This window comes from Peromyscus leucopus, chromosome 7 (assembly GCF_004664715.2).
Source record: "Peromyscus leucopus breed LL Stock chromosome 7, UCI_PerLeu_2.1, whole genome shotgun sequence".
NCBI lineage: Eukaryota > Metazoa > Chordata > Mammalia > Rodentia > Cricetidae > Peromyscus > Peromyscus leucopus.
The window spans coordinates 37,180,542-37,199,523 of record NC_051069.1 but is presented as its reverse complement, the minus strand read 5'-3'; the positions used below and the strand labels follow the sequence as shown (position 1 = coordinate 37,199,523).

General features: G+C 49.3%; 2 protein-coding genes across 5 annotated transcripts in view; one reads left to right on the top strand and one right to left on the bottom strand.

The window, feature by feature from the left end:
- The window catches only part of Cdon (cell adhesion associated, oncogene regulated), a 92,858-nt gene extending 83,882 nt beyond the window's left edge, over window positions 1-8,976 (top strand). For 3 of the 4 annotated variants that reach the window (XM_028879046.2, XM_028879042.2, XM_028879043.2), the window contains 2 exons: window positions 4,077-4,336; window positions 4,999-8,976. In XM_028879046.2, the coding sequence (XP_028734879.1) occupies window positions 4,077-4,336; window positions 4,999-5,159 (421 nt within the window). In that variant the 3' untranslated portion in view covers window positions 5,160-8,976. Of the gene's footprint in view, window positions 1-2,289; window positions 2,431-4,076; window positions 4,337-4,998 lie in introns of those variants that run through there. The other variant, XM_028879045.2, reaches the window with a different exon arrangement.
- Window positions 8,977-9,667: 691 nt separating this feature from the next.
- On the bottom strand, window positions 9,668-18,982 carry Vsig10l2 (V-set and immunoglobulin domain containing 10 like 2). The gene is made up of 12 exons (XM_028879025.2): window positions 18,798-18,982; window positions 17,489-17,839; window positions 16,966-17,241; window positions 15,137-15,412; window positions 14,453-14,701; window positions 13,634-13,891; window positions 11,923-12,213; window positions 11,302-11,598; window positions 10,541-10,663; window positions 10,263-10,287; window positions 10,103-10,155; window positions 9,668-9,972 (listed from the first exon to the last, which is right to left on the bottom strand). Exons 1-12 carry the CDS (start codon window positions 18,877-18,879, stop codon window positions 9,866-9,868), a joined length of 2,388 nt encoding a protein of 795 aa, XP_028734858.2. The 5' UTR covers window positions 18,880-18,982; the 3' UTR covers window positions 9,668-9,865.

The following is an 18,982-nucleotide window of genomic DNA, read 5'->3' as shown; positions in this document are numbered from 1 at the left end:
CTGTCATTAATGCTTATGTTTATTGGGAGTCAGTGTCTACCCTTCCCTTCTGTTGCTACTCGTTCATCTCTGTTAGATTTTCTTTCTTCTGTCTGTTGACTCTCACTTTCCTTCAGCTCGGAGACTTTCAACATCCCGGTACTGTCCCTGTCTACCAGAGGTCAGAAGGGGGTCAGATCCCCTTGAATTGATGTTATGGGTGGTTGTGGGTCACCATGTGGGTGCCGGGAACTGAACTCAAGGCCTCTGCAAGAGTAACAAGGGCTCTTAACTGCTGAGCTGTCTCTCCCCCTGCAACTTGTTTTCTCTTGTTCTCGTTTAATACTTGGCAATATTTTTTTCCATGTAAGATATGTAACTGGTATAAAGCTCTAGAAGATGTTTTCTTCCAGAAAGGATTTACTTTAATGTTTGGCCATATAGTTGGATGAGGGTCCAATCACTCGAAGCCCAACTAGAGTTGAACGAATGTGATGCTGAGTTTTAGGTTTTGTACAAACCTAGTCTAAGGGCTGGGGCAGGACTCGGCAAGGAAGAGCGCTCTCCACACACTCAGGAGGACCTGAGTTCAAATCCCGAGCACCCATGTAAAAAGCTGGACACAGCTTCAATGATACTTATGACCTCAGTGCTAGGGAAGGTGGAGACAGGAGGATTGCTGTGGTTCCCTGGCTGCCAGCCTAGCTCCAGATCTGGTGAGAGACCTTGTCTCAAAGAAAAGGTGGACAGTGATCGAGCAGATGCTGGACATCTTCCTCTGGCCTTGCATGCACACAGGGCCACATACACCTGCACAGACATGACAGCATACACCATACATACATATAGCACTCTCTCTCACATATACACGAGTTTTCAAAGGTCCAGTCTATTCCTGTCTCACTCTTACCTTTAGGATGTAGCCCTTTGAGAATCTCATCTAAAAGCCTATGTGTGTTTCCCAGGCCTTTTCTTCTGGTCAGGCTCTGAACTCCAGTATTGTCTTCCTAGCCCCAACGACGCTTTTAAAAGTTCAGGTCAGGTCAGCTTCTTAGCTCAATTCTTGATCTGTAGAGTTTCATCTGCACTCTGTTGAGCAGATGCCTCAAGAGAAAAGGAAGGGCTGAAGATCAGATTCACATTCACCTTCTCTACACCCTTAGCCACACAAGCTTTAGTAACTCCTGATGCCTTGAGCAAATTTAAAGTAAAATTCTTTCATCCTTTTAGTGGTTCTTAGCAGGACAGATATTCTGATACAAACTAAGCAGCCAGAGCTGAGAGCCTGGAATTCAAATTTTAAGAAATACTTCCAAGCCAGGCAGCATTCTGGAGGCAGAGGCAGGTGGATCTCTGTGAGTTTGAGGCCAGCCTGGTCTACAGAGTGAGTTCCAAGATAGTCAGGGATACACAGAGAAACCCTGTCTTGAGATAAAACAAAACAAAACCAAGAAAAAAAAAATACTTCCAATAAGTCACAGCAGCCATACTGATTCCCCTAACTAGAGATACTTCTGGGTTTTGAAATGCCCCAGTTCCATAGTTGATACTGATACCAGGTCCTCAGCTATGAAGTCAGTAGAGTATGATGCAGCCTGGGAAGTACATGCAGCAGCAGCAGCAGCACTTCCTTCCACATCCCCACATTCTGTTCTAACTTTTTTTTGCTTGTTTGCCTCCTCTGCTAGCCGGGAACAGGACCACCGCTGTTTTTACCTTGTTATTCACAATGTCTACCACAGTGCTTGACAGTTGGAGGGAATCTTCTTTGGGAGAGTACTTATGGAGACCCTCATACCCATTAAATTTTCTCAAGTAGTTGGAAACTAGAAAGATTTCCCCCTTGATATCACCCCATATTTTAACATATTCAGAATCCGTGGGTACCATGTGTTGAATCCACAGGGGGAGTTTGGGGTCCACTGAGTATGAGACCCGGAGAGACTAACAACATAATGCAATGTGGAAGGGAGACATTGATTAAAAGACATTGTTAGAAGTTCTGAGTTGCATAAAACAGCCAAGAGAGCAAATCAGAGTTAATACTGGACTCTTTTGAGAGGTGACGTGTCTACAGCAGGGCTCTGGGTCTGACTCCAGGACATTCCTGTCTGTACCTCTTTGTCCTTTGCACTAGTTGAAGACCCGCATGGGAAAATGTGGGTCATATTCATAGTTTTGCCATATTATCAAAAGTTAATTAGATCCCTAGTGTCCTTTAACTATGTATTTTTTTTTTTATTTGAAATAGGAGTTGGGTTTATTTAAGTTAATGACCCGAGTTACTGACATGTATCTGTTCTCTTTCAGGCTTGTCTGCACCATCTTGCTTGAAACTGGTCTCTCCAATGACTTGAGCCAACAGAACTGGACCTCTTTCCTAATTGGTTGTTCCAGAAGCCTGTCCACCCCCCATGTGTAAACGATGGAAATAAAGAATTCTGACCACTATTCTCTCAGATGGCCCATTTCTAGCATTCAGATGCTCTCTTCTGTGTTGTTCCTGCCTGCCTTACGTAAAAGCCCATCATTTTCAAACTTTTCTTAGTCCCAATTGTAAAAATTTAGAAAAATGTACCAATAACAGGAACAGCTCATTCTTACAGATGGCGATGGTAAACTGTAGACAATTTAACAATATTGGGGAGTAACTGGAGCAGTTGGAAACTGAACTGGAACCCACTCCTGAAGGCTTTCTCCAGTCTTGGGGTAAGGGCCCGAGAAAGAACGTGGCAGAAGACTGAGTCAATGGCAGTAAAACACCCAGAAGATTCATTCAGAAGTGAAAAAGAATTAGAGTTCATCCAAGGAAACGGGACTGTGGTGCTTCTTGGGGAGAAACATGAGGACATTAGAAGCTGATCCTGAGATGGCCCAAGCATCACCGTTAGCAAACAGTGGCATCAAGCAGGTATTATAAGTATGTTCAGGGACTTTCGGAAGACAAGTAACTCAGGAAACGAGCACATGAGCGTATCAGCTGAGAAGAATCCAAGTGGAAACTTCAGGGCTGAAAAGGCCCAGCAGGTTGAATGGGGAGTGTGCAGGGTGGGTGTGACAGCGACCGCAGGAAGCAGCGGAAGAGTCAGAGATCTAGAAGGCTGGTCAGACACTACCCAGTTTGAGAGCACACTTCTTAGCTGGAGGCAGGGAACAGAAGTAGAATGGAACTGAAGGGAGATGTTCAGTGCAGGTAAATTGCAGCCAATTAATTCTACAATGGGAAAAACATCTTACAACTCTTGGCTTCTGAATGGCTGGGCTCTGTACGGTTTCCTCCCAGGCTGCGAGGAAAACCACCTGCCGGGGTTAACACTGGCTGTCAGCTTGACAGCGGCTAGCATCCCCTAGGAGACCAACCTCTAGGCATGACTGAGGGAGCTCCTGGATTAGGCTAACGGAAGTGGAAGGCTGACTGGCAGCACCGTTGTTCTGTGACTGGGTCCCAGACTGGATAAAAGGGGGACAGCCAACGAGACACCAGCTTCTCGACTGCAGATGCAATGTGACCGGCTGCCGCAGCCCCTGTCCCCAAACCTTCCGCACCATGATGCATCATACCCTTGAACTCAGAGCTGCGGCGAACCTTCCCCTCCTCAACTCACTTTCATCCGGTATTTTCTCACAGCAGCGAGAAAAGGAACGAATGCACCGTCTGATTCAAAGCCGTGTATTTTTATACTGACTGTCAAGAGGTCATTCGTGTGGCCGTGTGTCTTAGCTTTCTGTCCTCTCTTTCTCTCCCTCGTTCCTTGCAGTAGCTGGTGTTTTCTGCTCCTGAGTGCTGTATTTGGGGACTAGTTGATGAAATGGGAGATGGCCTCTGACAGTGAACTAAAGGGAAGTACATGGGTTGCGTCACAGAAACCTAAGGTTCTTCCTTAGGTTTGCCTTTGGTGCATTCTCCTGTCCTCACTAATAACTAATTTTCAGGGTTTTGTTATTTCAAATCAGAATGAGCCAATTAATTATTTTTAAGCGTAATTCTTAAGAGTTTGTGAATTTAAAATATTTCATTATATTTTTAAAATGAGCTTATTTTAATTATTGGTGCCCCTAAACACTCAGTTCTGTTTCTTTTGGCTTAAACTCTGCAGGTGTTTCACCAAAACCAACAGTCCCCTTCCTTTGGTCCCAGTGGTGGCCTCTTATCCTCAGGATGGTCTGGAAATGAAGCCCCTCAGTACCTTGAAGGTACCTGTGTGTCCAGCTTCCACAGTTCCTGATTGTGGCCAGTTACCTGAGGAGAGCATCAAGGACAGTGTGGCACCAACACCTACCCAGCATACCTGCTGTCAGGACAATACAAGTGACATCAATTCTGACTCCACAGAAGATACAGCAGAGTTCAGCAGAGGTACAGGGAGGCATTTTTGCTTCTTAAGTTTCTGGTCTCCAGTGGGCTAAGAACTATATCAGCAAGTTTTCTATGATCAGCTCACTGATTGCTTAGAAGACAGGGTGGGGATGTTGGGTACTTCCAGAAAAGACAAGGATGGATAAGAGATTCTTAGAAATTCTGTTATTACATCCTTCAGCCCACACTATTTATCCCATCCATGTACTAACCAAAGCTGGCCCTGCTTAGCTCTGGATCAGATGAGATCATGCACATTCAGGATGGTATGGCCATAGATGGCTCAGGTTGCTAATCCCATTGCATTAGGGGATGTTATCCAAACAGGCTTGGACTCCTTAGTCCCAGAGCAGGGGACTTTGTGGAATAATGCACTTTGTGAGCATTAGCCCTGCTTTCCTTTGAGTCCCTATAGGAACGATAATCTTTCTTTAAGGTACTTTTTTAGGGGCTCTTAAGAGGATCACTTTAATCTCAATGACTTATAGAGTAACTCAAGAGAACTGGGGGGTGTTTAATGTACTTTTCTTCCTCAAATTAAAACCAAACCTAAGTGAGACTTACTTCTGCATATTTCTTTATTATTCAACACACTGTTTTCAGAAACAGCTGTGTGAAGACCATGTTCGTCTACAGTGCACCCAATTCTCTGTGTTTTTCAGGAGAGGGCAGTAGCTGTTCGGGAGCAGAGGACAAAGTTTTAAGTTGGAACCCTCTTATTTTGTCGCCTGTCTTGGAGGACTGCACCGAGAAGACAGCATGGTCTCCCGGCCTTCCTCTAGACGGGCTGTCCGTGGTCCTTCAGCAAGCCCAAGAGACCTGAGGAAGTACACAGGCCTGGGGACAAACTGTGTGAAGGACATTAATTCAAACCAGAGAAAAATCATTATTTATTTTTTGTAGTAGTAATGTCATGAATGTATCTTAAAATGTGTGCCCTTTTATATTATTTATGCCTTAAGTATTCCCCTTTTCACTTCTTCCTCCCCTCAGTAGGACCCCTCCCACCTGTTTTATGTAGTTTTTAATCATCTGGAGAGCAGAGGGATCATTCTGTGTTTTCCAGAACCTTCAATGGCAGCAGGAACTTGTGCTGGGTCCCATCTTCTGGCCTGTTCATTAGTGGGCAGGAGGACTGCCCAAGCCATTTGAAGTCACCCCCAGATAGAAAACTGTCGCTTATCCTGTGCTGTCAGACTTTCTGAGAACATTGAGACATCAACTAGAGTTGTGATCTTATGTTTATCACAGCAAACCCAACTGACAAATTTTATGACTGCCTTCCAGAAAAGTACTGATACTGACTTATTTTCTCTCTATACCTGGGTACAAGTAATGCTCAATCTTTTGGGTAGCAAATTAGCCCGTGTTATGAACATGGAAGCATGTAAGGTCTGGTTGGATTATTGCATTATATAGAAAGGGAATCAGGTTCAGAAAGAAAATGAATGCCTTCATGGTCCACTGCAAAATGGTCACCACGGGCTCTTTGCACTGTTTGCAAGGGTAGGTACAAAATAAGACTTTAAAACTGATAACAGCTTGAAGAGAAGATGTCATACACCTTAGGAAGGAAGAAGAGGGCTGACGGGACCTATCTAAGTGAAGCTCTGTATTCTGTTCCGTAGTGTGCGTAGTGCCACACCATTTGAAGATTGTCATTTTGTCACTCCCAGCATGGGCAATATCCTGGAAGGTATGAGTGAGCGTGTGTGAGTCAGGCTTCTCCCGCCATAGCAAAATACAGTTGCAGGAGTTCCAGTTTGTGATCAAATGGACCTGTAGCTGGGGGCCTGTGCTGAGGGAACACGTTATGGTGGACACACATGGTGAAGCGAGATAGCTTCTACCAATAAGCCTGAGGCAAGGGGAGAAAGAGAAGAGGAGCAGGGTTCCCCTCTGAGAACATGCCTGTAGATCTGAAACCCTCACACTCATCCCCTGCTCAAGACTCGACCACCTCTTAAACATGCCACCCGGGGAACTAGGCCTTTATCACATAGGCCTTTGGAAAACAGTATCCACATCGTAGCAGATGTCACAGAAGGCTAAACTTGAAGAAAAGGTTTAGGGACATTTTCTGACAGTTTTTCTGGGTGTCATCACTGTGAGCAGTAACTCAATCTTTGGTCAGCAGGGTCTATGCAGCACAGTTACTGTTTTCTGAGGGGCAAGAACCTTGCAGCTGCCTTTGGGAGGCTTTTTTCCCCCATGTGTAAAACAGAAACCTCAGGCACTACAAATGCATTTCATAGCTCGAACCAGGCCCTGATGGATCACTGCTCTGGTTTGAATGGTGTGTCCCTTGGGGAGAAAAAAACCCAGAAAACTATTCTCTTTATGTGGGATCCAACAATTCCAGCATACGTTTTGTTTTAGCTTGCCAAAAAACTGCAGTGGAAGAGAATAAGATACTGCACTAATCAGCTCTCTATAAATGTGTCGGTATTCCCTTACATGTCTTTGTATCTTTTATAAATAGACCTGTTAGTGGATATGTGCTGTTTCAGCAGGGCCACTATGCCCGTTGTTCCTGGTAGAGTGCAGTGAACAGAATCCCGTAGCTGGGGAGTGGGGCTCCTGTAGAAGCAAGCTCTGGGATCTTGGGGTTCACAACTATAGCATAGGAGATCTGCAGTTAGTTTTGGAGGCAGTCAGCTGCAGCCCTTGCATCTGTGACTAGCAAAGGACAGAGTCCTAGTACACACGACAGAGAGACAGACTATGTGTTTTGCCAGTCAAGTTAGAACAGAGCTGCCTCGTCCCGGAGAGCAGGAAGCAGACGTCTGTGGGCAGTTCACTGTGACTCATGAAGCGGAGGTGTGCTGGCATGAGCCTTAGGTCAAAAACTGCTTTTAAAGATTGAATTTGACATGGGGCTTGCCCATGATGAAGAGAAAATGACTTTACCTTTAGGGCAATCTCATTGTGGACTGCTTTATTTATGATAGTAACGCTGTTTTAAGTGTTATCCATGTTATTGTATTTTATTTATAAAAATGGCTTTATATATTGAGATATATAAATATAAATATAAATCTATATAATTGCCTTTATATTTAGGAGTTTGAGGTCTCCTTAGTGTGAATTTCTCTGAACTTTCATGCCCTGCACAGCACCAAAAGTGGCCCTAGCAAATGTCAGTTCCCCAGGAATTAAGAGGCTATAGGAAAATAGGGGGGTGGCACACATTTGTGGAGGAACTGCTGTGAATTAGACTCCGTTTGTTAGTGTTCTCTCATCCCATTCCCACAACAAACAGAGCAGGTATGAAATCCCCCACTCACGCATGATCTGGAGCCGTTTCCTGGTCCATCGCCTGTGTTCCCAGTTACCTGCTTTCTGGAAGTGTCCCGGTTCACTCTCCATGGGACCGACCAGTCCAGAACATGTGCTTTTGTCCGCCCCTGCTGCGCGCTCTCTCTGTGAGGCTCCCGCTGCAGCTAGTGGAGCTCCCCTCTGTCCACTCTCACCCCAAACTGGCAGAGCAGAGCCAAGTCCTTCAGGAGTCTCTCATTGACATCCTGCCCTAGCCCTCACCCCCCTCCTCCCGTCTTCCTCCACCGTGGAGGTTTGATCTTCAACTGGCTCGGATGACTGTGAAGTTGGTAGGGCCTCTTCGTGTTTTGGGTGACTGTTTAGCATTAAACTTACCCCAGTCCTAGTGAATCATGTTGCCACTCCTTGGTTGTGTTCTTCAGTTATGTGCTGACTCTGGTAATAGGTGCTGTACAGGGTAGGGGCTCATTGCATTATTCTAAACTGTTAGAGTGATCTCATCGGCAAGGTTTTTGTGGGGTTCTCTTTGTATTGACTGAATCTCTGAAGACCAAGGCATCACATCATGCTGATCATGTCACTTTTCTCCACTAGCTTCAGCGCTACCAAGAGACTGTTTGGAATTGTCCTTACCTGTATTGCTCACTCTTACAGCATTGACCCTGAGATGCATGTTTTGTACTATATTGAAAAATATGTTTTATTTTCCTTAAAGTTGTGATATTATGTTTGGAATTGTACATACTTTAAGTGATGTAGTTTGGACAGGTTTTATTTGGTTGATATGATTTTATATTAAAAGAGAATGCTGCTTTCACACACAGTTGCCTGTGAAGAGGGGTACTCACGCACTCCTGTGGGCACAAAGTGGCCCTGTGGCGTGTGACTAGGGTGTGTAATGTCTTGTTTGGAGACTTCATAATCTCCACCTTGTTGCTTTGCAAATCCCCGGTGAATGCCCAAGGGCCTGACCACCTCTCCCTTGTCCTAACTGTCGGGATTGGGAGGGAGCAGGACCATGGGCAGCTGTTGGGGATAGTCAGGAGGATGGGGGAGAAGCGTGGTGGGAGGAAGCTCTTCCTCATAGTGTCTGTTACTGCAACCTCAGGATCCTTGGAGTGTGAACTCCAGGATGGAATGTAGCACCTTCCAAGAAACTTGCTTTACCACCTTGAATAGTGGAAGTGGTTCATCTTCCCTGACCAGAAAAACAACAGAATCCCTTCAGACGGGTGTGACCATTTTGTATTTCATTTCCCACACTTAAATAAACCACGTTTAACTCTTAGACCCAGTCAGTCCTGAGAGCTGTGAGGAAAGCTGAAACCCTTTTCTAATAAAGCCGAAGTGTGAGAACCAAAGAAGCTTGGGTTTCTGTCTGCTGTCAGGCACCACTTTCCTTGTTCCTGGCAGATCAGCCCTGGCTCCGCAGCTGTTTTTTTCTCCTCTGAATCCTCTGCAGAGGCAGCTCCGATTCTTCCAGTCAGCCAAACAAGCACTCGCTGTGTTTCACCCAGATTTCAGATGCACGCTCACACACACACACACACACACACACACACACACACACACACACACGCACACACACTCGGAGCCAGTGACTCATGCTGGCAGCTATCTGAGTGTGACTTTGGAACAGCCTCCATTCTCTCTCGTCAGCCAGCTCCCCAAGGCCTGGTGGCGGGAGTGTTCCTGAATACCTCCGCTGGCACAGGTTCCCCGAGTCTGACCACTGCAGGGTCAGCGATGCTCCTAAGCTGCATTTCCACAAAGGGAACACATAGCTAGGCACCTGCTTCTTCCTGCTGATAAAGCACGGCCCAAGCAACCAGCTCAGAAGTTTGTAATTGAAATAACTCTGCTAGACGTAGATGTAATTGAGTTAGGAAACGGCTCAATCCAGTGCCTCTCCGCACCTCTTCTAGAAAGAGCTTAGCTACCTCTTAGTTCCCTGGTATCAGAGACATTCCCTGTACCATTTCATTCTCAGTTGCTCTCAGATGCCTTCCGTGTTGTCTCCGGTTGGTTGTGTGTTTTCCTCTATCTGCCACAGGCTGGGTCAGGGCTTCTTCCATCATGTGAGGTGCTGCAGCGGGGCCATGTACCACTTTTCCAGTCTAGATATTGAGTCGGAAGTAGTTAGTATCTGCGTGTTGGATGGGGAAGGGAGAGTTGCCCCCTTGGTTTTAGGACCCAGGTCTGACGGGCTCATTGCTACCCCCCTTGCCTTCCCTCAGCCTGTTTGCACCTTCACTGAACTCCTGGTGTCGCAGTCACTGTGATGGTGACGTTCACTGGAGCATCCGTGGATTCTTGTGCAGGGTCTGAACCTGAGGTGGCAGCTGCTGTTTCGGTACCTAGAAAGAGCACAAGTGAGCAGAGAAGAGCAAGAGGGGGTGCCGAGGCCGCTCTCAGAGGACAAGACAGATCATGTGCACGGAACCCAGCAGGGGTCTCTGTGTAGGCATTGGCACAGGTGGTGCCTACCTGCTGGTGCCTCGGTGCCTTCCCTGGAGACCCCCTGTTGTTGCCTGTGCTCCCTGAGGTAGGTAAGGGAGAGAGGATTGTTAGAGGCATCTGCACCTCCCCAGCCTTCCTTTCCGATTCAGAGAAGCCCCGACCCCATAAAGATAAGCTGTACACTCACATGGGAACAAGCAACCGATTGAGGCCTGTGGGAAGAAAGGAAAGATCATAACTGGACCAGTGCAGTGTGGACCCCAGGAGAATGGCCCTCCCCTTCCTAGAGGGCTCCATACAGTCTCAGGAACCTAAGGGGAATGGCCCCAGAGCTTGAGGCTGGCTGGGGTCTTGATCATCAAAGAATGACATCCAGCAAAGGAAGAGTCTAGATTCCCGTTTGGGTGGGGCTACACCTGGCCACCCTGTGGGGTCAAGCAGCCATCCTTTCAGATTCGCACTCACAGGGCAGTGTGTGGGGGTGCCGGGCAGCATACTGGAACACCAACAGAGAGGCCACCAATGCCACCGCCATTCCTGTGCCCGCAGCACCCAGTACAGCTGGGTAGACACTGAAGGCAGGGTCCACTAGGAGGCGAGAGCATGCATTGTATTAATTAGCCCCGTCCATGAACTTGGGCAACAGTGACGCACAGGGTACCGGGATGGTACCCTGCATATCCCAAAGGCTCTGCTGCCTATTGTGAGAGACCCAGGGAATGTGGAGTTCAGCTCTTTCCCATCAAAAGAGGTGTCCTGGCTGCCTGGTGCTGATGGTTTGATTCCCAGCCAAATCCCCATGTCTGGCAGAAGATACATAAGGCTACTTATCTTGGCATCTCAGGCCCAAAGGAAATAGGCCATAAAATAAGAAATTCCCAGGACAGAGGGAGCAACAGGAAGCTGAGACCTCCTATTCCTTGAGAGGTGAGACTGAGGCACAGGGTGGGCTCCTCTTAAATCCTCAACATCACATGCTTTCTCCAGCTTCTTCAGATTGACACTGGACTAGGGGTCTGCTCCTAAGCCTGGCTGCCCAGAGAGAGAGATAGTAAAGAGCAATAGGAAAGAAGGAATCGACGCATACATAGGCTAAGGGACCCATCAGGATGGAAGCAAAGTACTGGAGCAGGGTACCCTGTGAAGGGGAGAATGGACCAGGTTTCAGTTCTTGGGGGGTGAGGAGGCGGGGAAAGGCGAGTTCCTCCCTGCTGCCAGCCCAGCACCTGGTGTCTTCACCTCTGAAGGATGTCCTGCAGTGTGGTGATTCATAGCCAGGATGCGGAAGGCGTAAAGGACTCCTGGGTCCAACCCTCCCAGACGCCGGTCCCTGCTCTCTGGCTCGATGTCACGAGCTGCTACCTCCCAAGCACCAGCTTCTGAGCCCGGGACGCTGGCCCTCTGCTGCACCAGAAAGCCCGTCAGGTTTCCAGGGCCGTAGATGGCCCACTGCAGCTGCACCTCTCTCCGCTGTCGCCTGTAGGTCAGGCGGCTGATGGTGACGTTGGGAGGGGCTGGATACCCTGAAGGTGAGTGAAGAAGGGGATACATACAGGCATCTGCCTAGCAACAGCTGTGGGGCTTTCTCCTGTAGGCAGTCTGCAGAGAGGAGAGATGGGGTGGCGTGTGTATCCCTGAGCATCTGTAATCCCCATTTTCTCATTGATAAAATGAGCGAGTGTGGAGTTCTATGTGCCCGTACTTAAGAACCCACCAGATTCATATTCCTCTCTAGAAGGTGCCTTAATTTTGGAGAAAGCAATTTTCAAAGCTTTCTGCAAAGCCCTCTGCAGTTATTGGTCCCCTATGTCCCTTGCCACAGGAGCACACACATCCTTTACACTCACTCAGGACCTCCAGCAGCACACTCTGGCTGCTATTGCCCAAGGCGTTGCGGGCCACACATTGGTAAGTGCCCCTGTGGTGTGCTGGGTCAGCATCTCGGACTTGAAGGCGCAGGTGGGTACCCTCAGGGTGTAGCACGAATCCATAAGTACTTTGTTCCAACGGCTGTTGCTGGGGTCCTAGCCAGAGAAGCTGAGCAGGTGGTGTGCCCTGCTGGAGAGCACAGCCCAGCCAGGCCTCTTCTCCCTCCAGCACTGACACTCGGGGTTCAGCCACTGCCAGCTGCGGGGCTTCTGAAGAGACAGAAGGTGGTGCTGAAAAAGCGTCTGCCCCCAGCTGTTGGGAAGATGCTGGTCTGAGGGAATAGAGAAGGCAGCTCTTCCTGGACCACTCAGCCCTCCTGCTCAGGCTTCTGATGTGGCCCACTCCAGGGTCTACTGGTCATTGCAGTGTGCCTGTACGATCCTCCACCTTCCCATCCCAGCCTCTGTTACTTTAGGCAGGGGTGATACTTACTCTCTGCCCCCCTCCACCCCAGCACCGGAGCACCTAGCAGGGGCCGTCTTCCTGCAGCAGCCTGCCATCTCCCTGCTGACATGGTGCAGGGCCATGGAAGGTATTCGGCTTCTGAAGGCCCCTGACAGTCAGGTGCCAATGGATCTCTTACATAGAATTTCTGAGACTGAGTAATTGAGAAAGAAAGACTTTGAGTTGATCTCCTTAAAGCCCCCTAAAGCTTGCTAGTCTCAGAGACTCTGGAGAACAAGTGGGGAATCATTTTGTGAGACCGGTTGCGTGTGATGGCTCCTGTTTGCTTTCCCTGCATTTTCACATCTTTCAGTTTTGAACTCTTTTCTTTTTAGTCGTTCATAGACTGGGAAGGAGTGGGCAGAGACAAAAGGGGGAGCCAAACCATAGATAAAACAAGGGACACAGGTAGAGAGATCTTTGATACCTGAAACACTGAATGCCCAAGAACATGGTCAGGCACCTCCCTTGTGCAAATGATAAAATGAGAAATGCAGTCAGCGTCCCCACACCATCTAGATCAGTGCTGCCCAATGTTGCCCAATCCCAAACCGTAGCCAGCAGCCGCATGTGTCCACTGAGCACTTGAAACGAGGCCAGGATGCATCGAGAGGTGTAGTGAATTACAAGTATACTGCATTTCCAAGGGAGTGTGAAAAATGCTAAATGGCTATAAATAGCATTATTATATTGGAATGAATTTTAAATATATGAAATGTTTTACCTCTTACTTTTTTTAATATGGCAGCTAAAATTATATAGCTCACATTTATTGGACAATGCTGACCTTGACCAAGTGCTCTCATTTTATGGATTAAAAAGGGTGGCTGACAAAATGGCTCTGTGCAAAGGAGCTTGCCATTAAGCCTGAGAACCTGAGTTCACATGGAATCCCCAGAATCCATATGGGAGAGGGAGAGCATTGACCCCACACATTGTCCTCTGACTTCCACAGGCACAGTGTGGCAAGGGTATATATACACACACAGACACAGACAGAGACAGGCATACACACACACACACACACACACACACACACACACACGTAAATAGTTTGAGCTCCTAGAGAGAAAGTGAATCATTCTGTCTTTTAACTCACTTCCCAGCCCAGCACTGCCCCCCTCCAGAGCCTCTAATCCTGGTTCCCCTGCCCAAACCCCAGAACCATGACCAGTCCCTGCTCACCTAGCCTTAGCTGGCAGTGGGAGCTGGGGCCCTTGAGTGGGTGAGAGCCTTGGCAGGTGAACTCTCTGCCTGCCAGGTCACTCTGAGCCTGTAGGAGGTAGACTGCTGGAGAGGAGCTTGGGTCACCTAGGGACTGCTGTCGGTCCAGCCAGCTCAGCATTGCAGGAGGGTCACCCCCAGGCCACTCACAGCTCAGCATGATGAACTGGTCACCTACTGTGGCTGTGGTCCAACAGGTGGGGCTCTCGGGAGGTTCCCCTGGAAAGGAGTGGTAGGATCAGCGTGGCCTTGCGGGAAGAGGACGGGCCTGGCAGGCCTACCTTTCCCTCCACTCAATCTCATTCTTCATCATTTATCCAGGGCTGACCACGTGACAGTACAAAGGGGAACAGAAGCAGCTATTATATAAGTCGGTGAGTACTAGGTACTAGGTAGAAAACAGTCTGGAGCCCTGGAGGTTGGGGAATGGGCTTTGAAAACAGAATCCCATTGTAACCCTGTCATGAACACAGAAGAGAACATTTGGCAAAGAGAGCTTTGAAGTCTATTTCCAGATCAACATGTAATAGGCAGAAGCAGACTCTAAGAGTGAGGGTATCACCGGCCAAAGCTCTGGGCAGACTGAGGAGGGCAGAGTACATGACGGACAGGAAGCTGAGAACTGAATGTTACCATCTCCATGTTTCCTGAAATGCCTGGGAGCCAGAGATCCAGAGCTTAATCCCAGGCCCCAGGTCCTTCTAGATATCCCCTGATTCCTGCCCACACTGCCTGGAACTAATACCACCAGGGGTCCGGGTGTTACCTGTGTCTACTTACAGAGAGTGACTGTGCAGGGGACGGGCGTAGCCAAGGTTAGGTGCTGTCCCATGCAGGAGAAGATGCTGCCATTGGGAAGTCCGGTGGCTGTATAACTCCAGGTGACATTGCTGGGGGCCGTCGGGCCATTCCCTTGGGGCCCTTCCCAATGAAGCTGGGCCTTTGGGAAACCCCCAGGCCAGGAGCATAGCAGAGTCACACCCCCAAGGGTGGGGAGCACAGCACAGGAGGGCTGCCCCTTGGGGGGATCTAGGCAGAGAGGTGGGTGAGAAGGAGCTGAAGCAGCTCCTCGCCAGTGCCCAGCAGGCCTGGCCCAGGTGGGGGCATGAAGAACTGGCATGACAAAGGAGAAGGAAATGGACAAGAGGGGGTTGGTCAAGGAGCAGGTGGTTAAGGGGTAGGCAGTTCAGAGCTCCTGTGGGATCCCATGTTTGCCCCTGGGAATCTCGCCTGTCACTTTAGTACCCTTCTCTGGGCCTCAGTCCAGGCCTTAGAGTCATGGGAGTAATGCCCTTGGGTGTCTAGGAATGTCCCCTCTCTCAGCCTCTTCCCATGGTTCTCCAGACATGCCTTCCCTGACTCCAACAACTTTGACACCATGTCCCCCAGGGTGGCTGTGGGCAGCCTGAGCACAGGCCTGTGGGTAAGCTCCAGATTTGGGTACCCTCCCCACCCAACACTCACAGTAGATGGTGAGCTGGACAGTGGTCTGGGTGTGGGTATCTAGGTGGCTGTTGTGGGCCAGGCAGGTGTACAGTCCCGTGTGGGTGCGGCTAGCACTGGCAATGAGGTAGGTGGGCCCAGTGTGGACCTGAGCGTCATCACGGAACCACACGTAGTGACTAGGAGGATTGGATGCAGCCAGGCAGCTCAGGGTCACCTCCTCCCTCCCACTGGCCCAGAACCCATCCTCAGCGAATCCCAGTGGCTCCACAGTGATCACAGGCTTGTCTGGACCATCTGGGGGACAAGGAAGGTCCATCACACCTCTCCACCTTTTCATTCACTCACGGTGTTGTTACTGATTCTCTTCACCCATCCCGGGAGCGCGTAGTACGCACTGGCTGGCTGTCAGCCCTGTCTGTGCTGGGGCCTCCAGTAACTCAGACACTGGGAAGAGTGGGTCATTGGCAGAGTGAGGTGCAGAGTGGGCAAGGCCACTGGAGGGTGGACCTCATACTGCGGGAACTGAGTTTGGACTACAGGGTTGGGCTGAAGCAAGGGGCCTAACGAGGCAGATGAGAGATTGGACGACCAGCTTGCTCTAAGTGTCTGGGACTGAGGGATTTCCTGAGGAATGGTTGGCCACTCCAGACTCCAAAAGGAAGAAAACATGGCGGGACAGCGTCTGAACATAAACCCCACAGCCAGCGCTATTCACTCATGGAGCGCCTGCCTTCCCCTCTCCTGTTTTCCAAAACCGGGATCTCCACTCCCGACATTCTTTCCAACTCCCAGAAGGGATGGAAGTCTTTGCCTGCCTCCTCCACTCTGCTTCCATTTTTCCCCCAGAGCTCCTGCTCACTTTGCTGCTCCATGTCTTCAATGTATAATCCCTACACACTGTCTACTTTATGACTGGAAAGCCGCCATCAGTCCCTGATCCTTAAAACCTCCGGACCAGTGGGCAAGGTGGCAGACTCGAGAATATTGAGAGGCAGAGGTAGGAGGATCAGGAGCTCAAGTCTAGCCTGGGCTACATAGTGAGTTTGAGGCCAGCCTAGACTAACTAAAACCTTGTCAGAAAAAAAAAAAAAAACCATAAGCAAATGAACAGATCTCTCTAGACCACCACTCTGGGGCCACTGTGTGGATTTAAATTTCTGATAATCAAATCTTAGCAAAAACAACCAAATTCAATCAAACAAACCACACAGCAGTTTTTACTTTAATATTTATGTTATCTAGTTATATCTAGAACATAATTTCAATAGCTATTCAATTTAAAAGTTGGTGCTGTGATACTTTATATTTTCTCACTTCAAGTAGGTTTTCAAAATCATGGATGCATTCTACCATTATTAGCAGAGCTCAAACTGGCCACATTCTCAAGCGATCAGAGACACATGTGACCACCGTAATGGGCACTGGAGTAGCTTTCTCTTCCTTAAGGCTTCCCTTTCTGGTTTCTGACTGGCAGCTCTCAGGCTCAAACTTTGGACCAGCTTGCTGCCCTCTTTGTTCTATGGCCCTTCTCCCTGCTCCCCCCAGGAGTCTGCTGATCAGTTAGAGCCCCACATACTCGACACAAAGACCAAATTTTCAGGCCACTCCCCAAGTTGTAAGTAAGATCATGAATGCAAATAGATGCCACTTTTCCTGGAAAAACAAACTCATAACTTTCAAAGGTTAAAAACCTTGAAGTGAGAGACATATTTGGCCCTGATGGAAAAAGCACCCTCTAATGTTTGCCTTTTGGAGTCTCTGGAGGGCTGGAGCACTCTGGTGAAAGAATTTGGGAAGCTCTGACATGGGACCAGAGGGGGGCAGCCGGTGTCCCAAGTTCAACTCACAGATGACATTTAGGAAGGTTCCATCACTGCTCAGCTGGTTGACCGCATTGCTGACACTACACCTGTACCAGCCCAGGTGGGTCCGGTTGACTGGATCTAGCTGGAGCCTTGGCTCGGAAAGACCCACCAGGACCTCCTCAGGGCCTTGGGGTGTGTGATGGTGCCAGAAGAAGGTCAATGGCTCTGTGCCCTCCCTCACAGCACATGTGGCCACCACGGAGACTCCTTCTATTGGGGATGGGTCACTCAGGTGCACCCGAGGCTTGGACACAGGCACTACCAGAGAAAGAGAAGCCATGGGTTTGTTACACAGACCATTGTCCAATGGCCCTTGCCCTGCTGTCCACGAGTTTGGTCTGGTCGCTTGATTTGGAACATCCCTGCCTCCAAGTCCCAGGTTTCCTCACTCCCAGGAAGAGTCATTAAATTTGGGATCCACCACATGCAAAGAAGTGCATGCACAGAGATACAAAGCAGCTGGTAGGTCAGCTGAAGGCTGGCAACCCCAGACTTGGTGCCTCACCCAGCACGGCCAGTGTAAGATACAAGTAGGTGGTGTGGATCTGGCCACCGGACACGAGCAGGGTCTGGCATAGGAAGTGGCCCCGGGCACCCTCTCGGAGCTCCTCTATCACCAGGCTGCTGTTCCTCAGACTCACGACGCCCAGAGCTTTCGCCCAGGACTCCACCCTCGAAGAGGCTCCGTTGGTGACTGCCACAGGCTGAAGAACCAGGGAACCCAGCGGGGTGAAGCTCCAGAGCATTGCCACGGGGGCCGGCCCAGGGGGGCAGTCTAGCTCCACAGAGCTGCCCCGCACTCCTTGGATAGACAAGGCCTTCTCCCCAGGGGCGTTGGAGGTTGAGCGGGCTTGGTCTGGGGACACAAGAGACAACCATGTTGTCAGGGGGCACTCCACCCCATTGCCTGAAGCCTGTTTCTTGCTCTGCAGGCCCAGGGAGCCTTGATGAGACTGAGGGGCTATTTACGGGGTTAGTGGGCAAGAGACAGTCCCCGAGGGAGCCTGTGGGCTTCCCTGTTTAGATGCTTGGAAGGGAGCTTAGCTGACATAGATGGGCGTGAATCCTCCCTCCCACCTCCCGGCCAGCCCGCCTGCCCTCTCATCCATCCATCAAACCATCTGCTGGAAATACAAGTTCATGGGCTCCACCTCAGGCTAATGAGTAGGAATCCCATAGTTTGAAAAGGGATCAGGGACCAGGAGCCTGTTCTTTGTTTGTTTGTTTTAAGATTTATTTGTATTTATTTGTGTGTGTGCATGAGTGTCTGTGTGAGTATACGTGCACTTGTGTGTTTGCAGATGCGCATGCAGGAACCAGAAGAAGGAATTGGATCCCTCAGAGCTGGAGAGACAGGAGTTTGCAGAAATGCCCAGTTTTTTTTTACATGGGCCCCGGGATCCAAGCCAGGCTCCTCATGATCGCTTAACCAGCAACCTGTTTCTCCATCTCCAAGACAGGGTTTTCAACAAGCATCCTAAGGTCAGTCTGATTAGATGGATAAAATGGCAATCCTGGGGACACAAGAGAGCTATACAGGGTCTGGAAGTTTCTCTGTAAGATTCCAGACTAGGACTCTAGCTTCCTCAGAGCCTGTTGTGGCCCAGGGAAAAGGAGAGCAGCCTTTACCAGTCCACCCAGCAATTGTCAATTAATACTGGAGCAGCACATTACATATTATAGTTAGTGCATGCTAATTAAATGTCTAGCAGATGGATGGTGAATGAACACCATTAAACGACCATGCATGTGCAAAAGGGGAAGAAATAATGGGGTGTGAGAAGGGGATGGAGGTGGGTCTGAGTGTCACTCACCTGAGGCCCCTGGATGCAGTAGGCAGAAGAGCATCAGCAGCTGGCAGCGGAATGGTCTGTGATGGGCACACAGACCCACCATGGCCCCATCAGGGCACCCGAGGCTCGTGCCTAACTCGTGAGTCCCTCTCTTCGGGACACAGGTGTCCTGGGAGGATGGGGATCAGGCTCAGGTTGCCAACCTC

Bases quoted from the DNA above. Each gene is read 5' to 3' on its own strand.
- Vsig10l2 (XM_028879025.2), bottom strand. From the start codon at position 18,879: ATGGTGGGTCTGTGTGCCCATCACAGACCATTCCGCTGCCAGCTGCTG. The intron at 13,892-14,452 runs GTAAGTAGACAC...ACTCCTTTCCAG, and splicing joins CCCCTGCACAGTCACTCTCT to GGGAACCTCCCGAGAGCCCC. The intron at 9,973-10,102 runs GTAGGCACCACC...TGCTCTTTCTAG, and splicing joins AGGCACCGAGGCACCAGCAG to GTACCGAAACAGCAGCTGCC.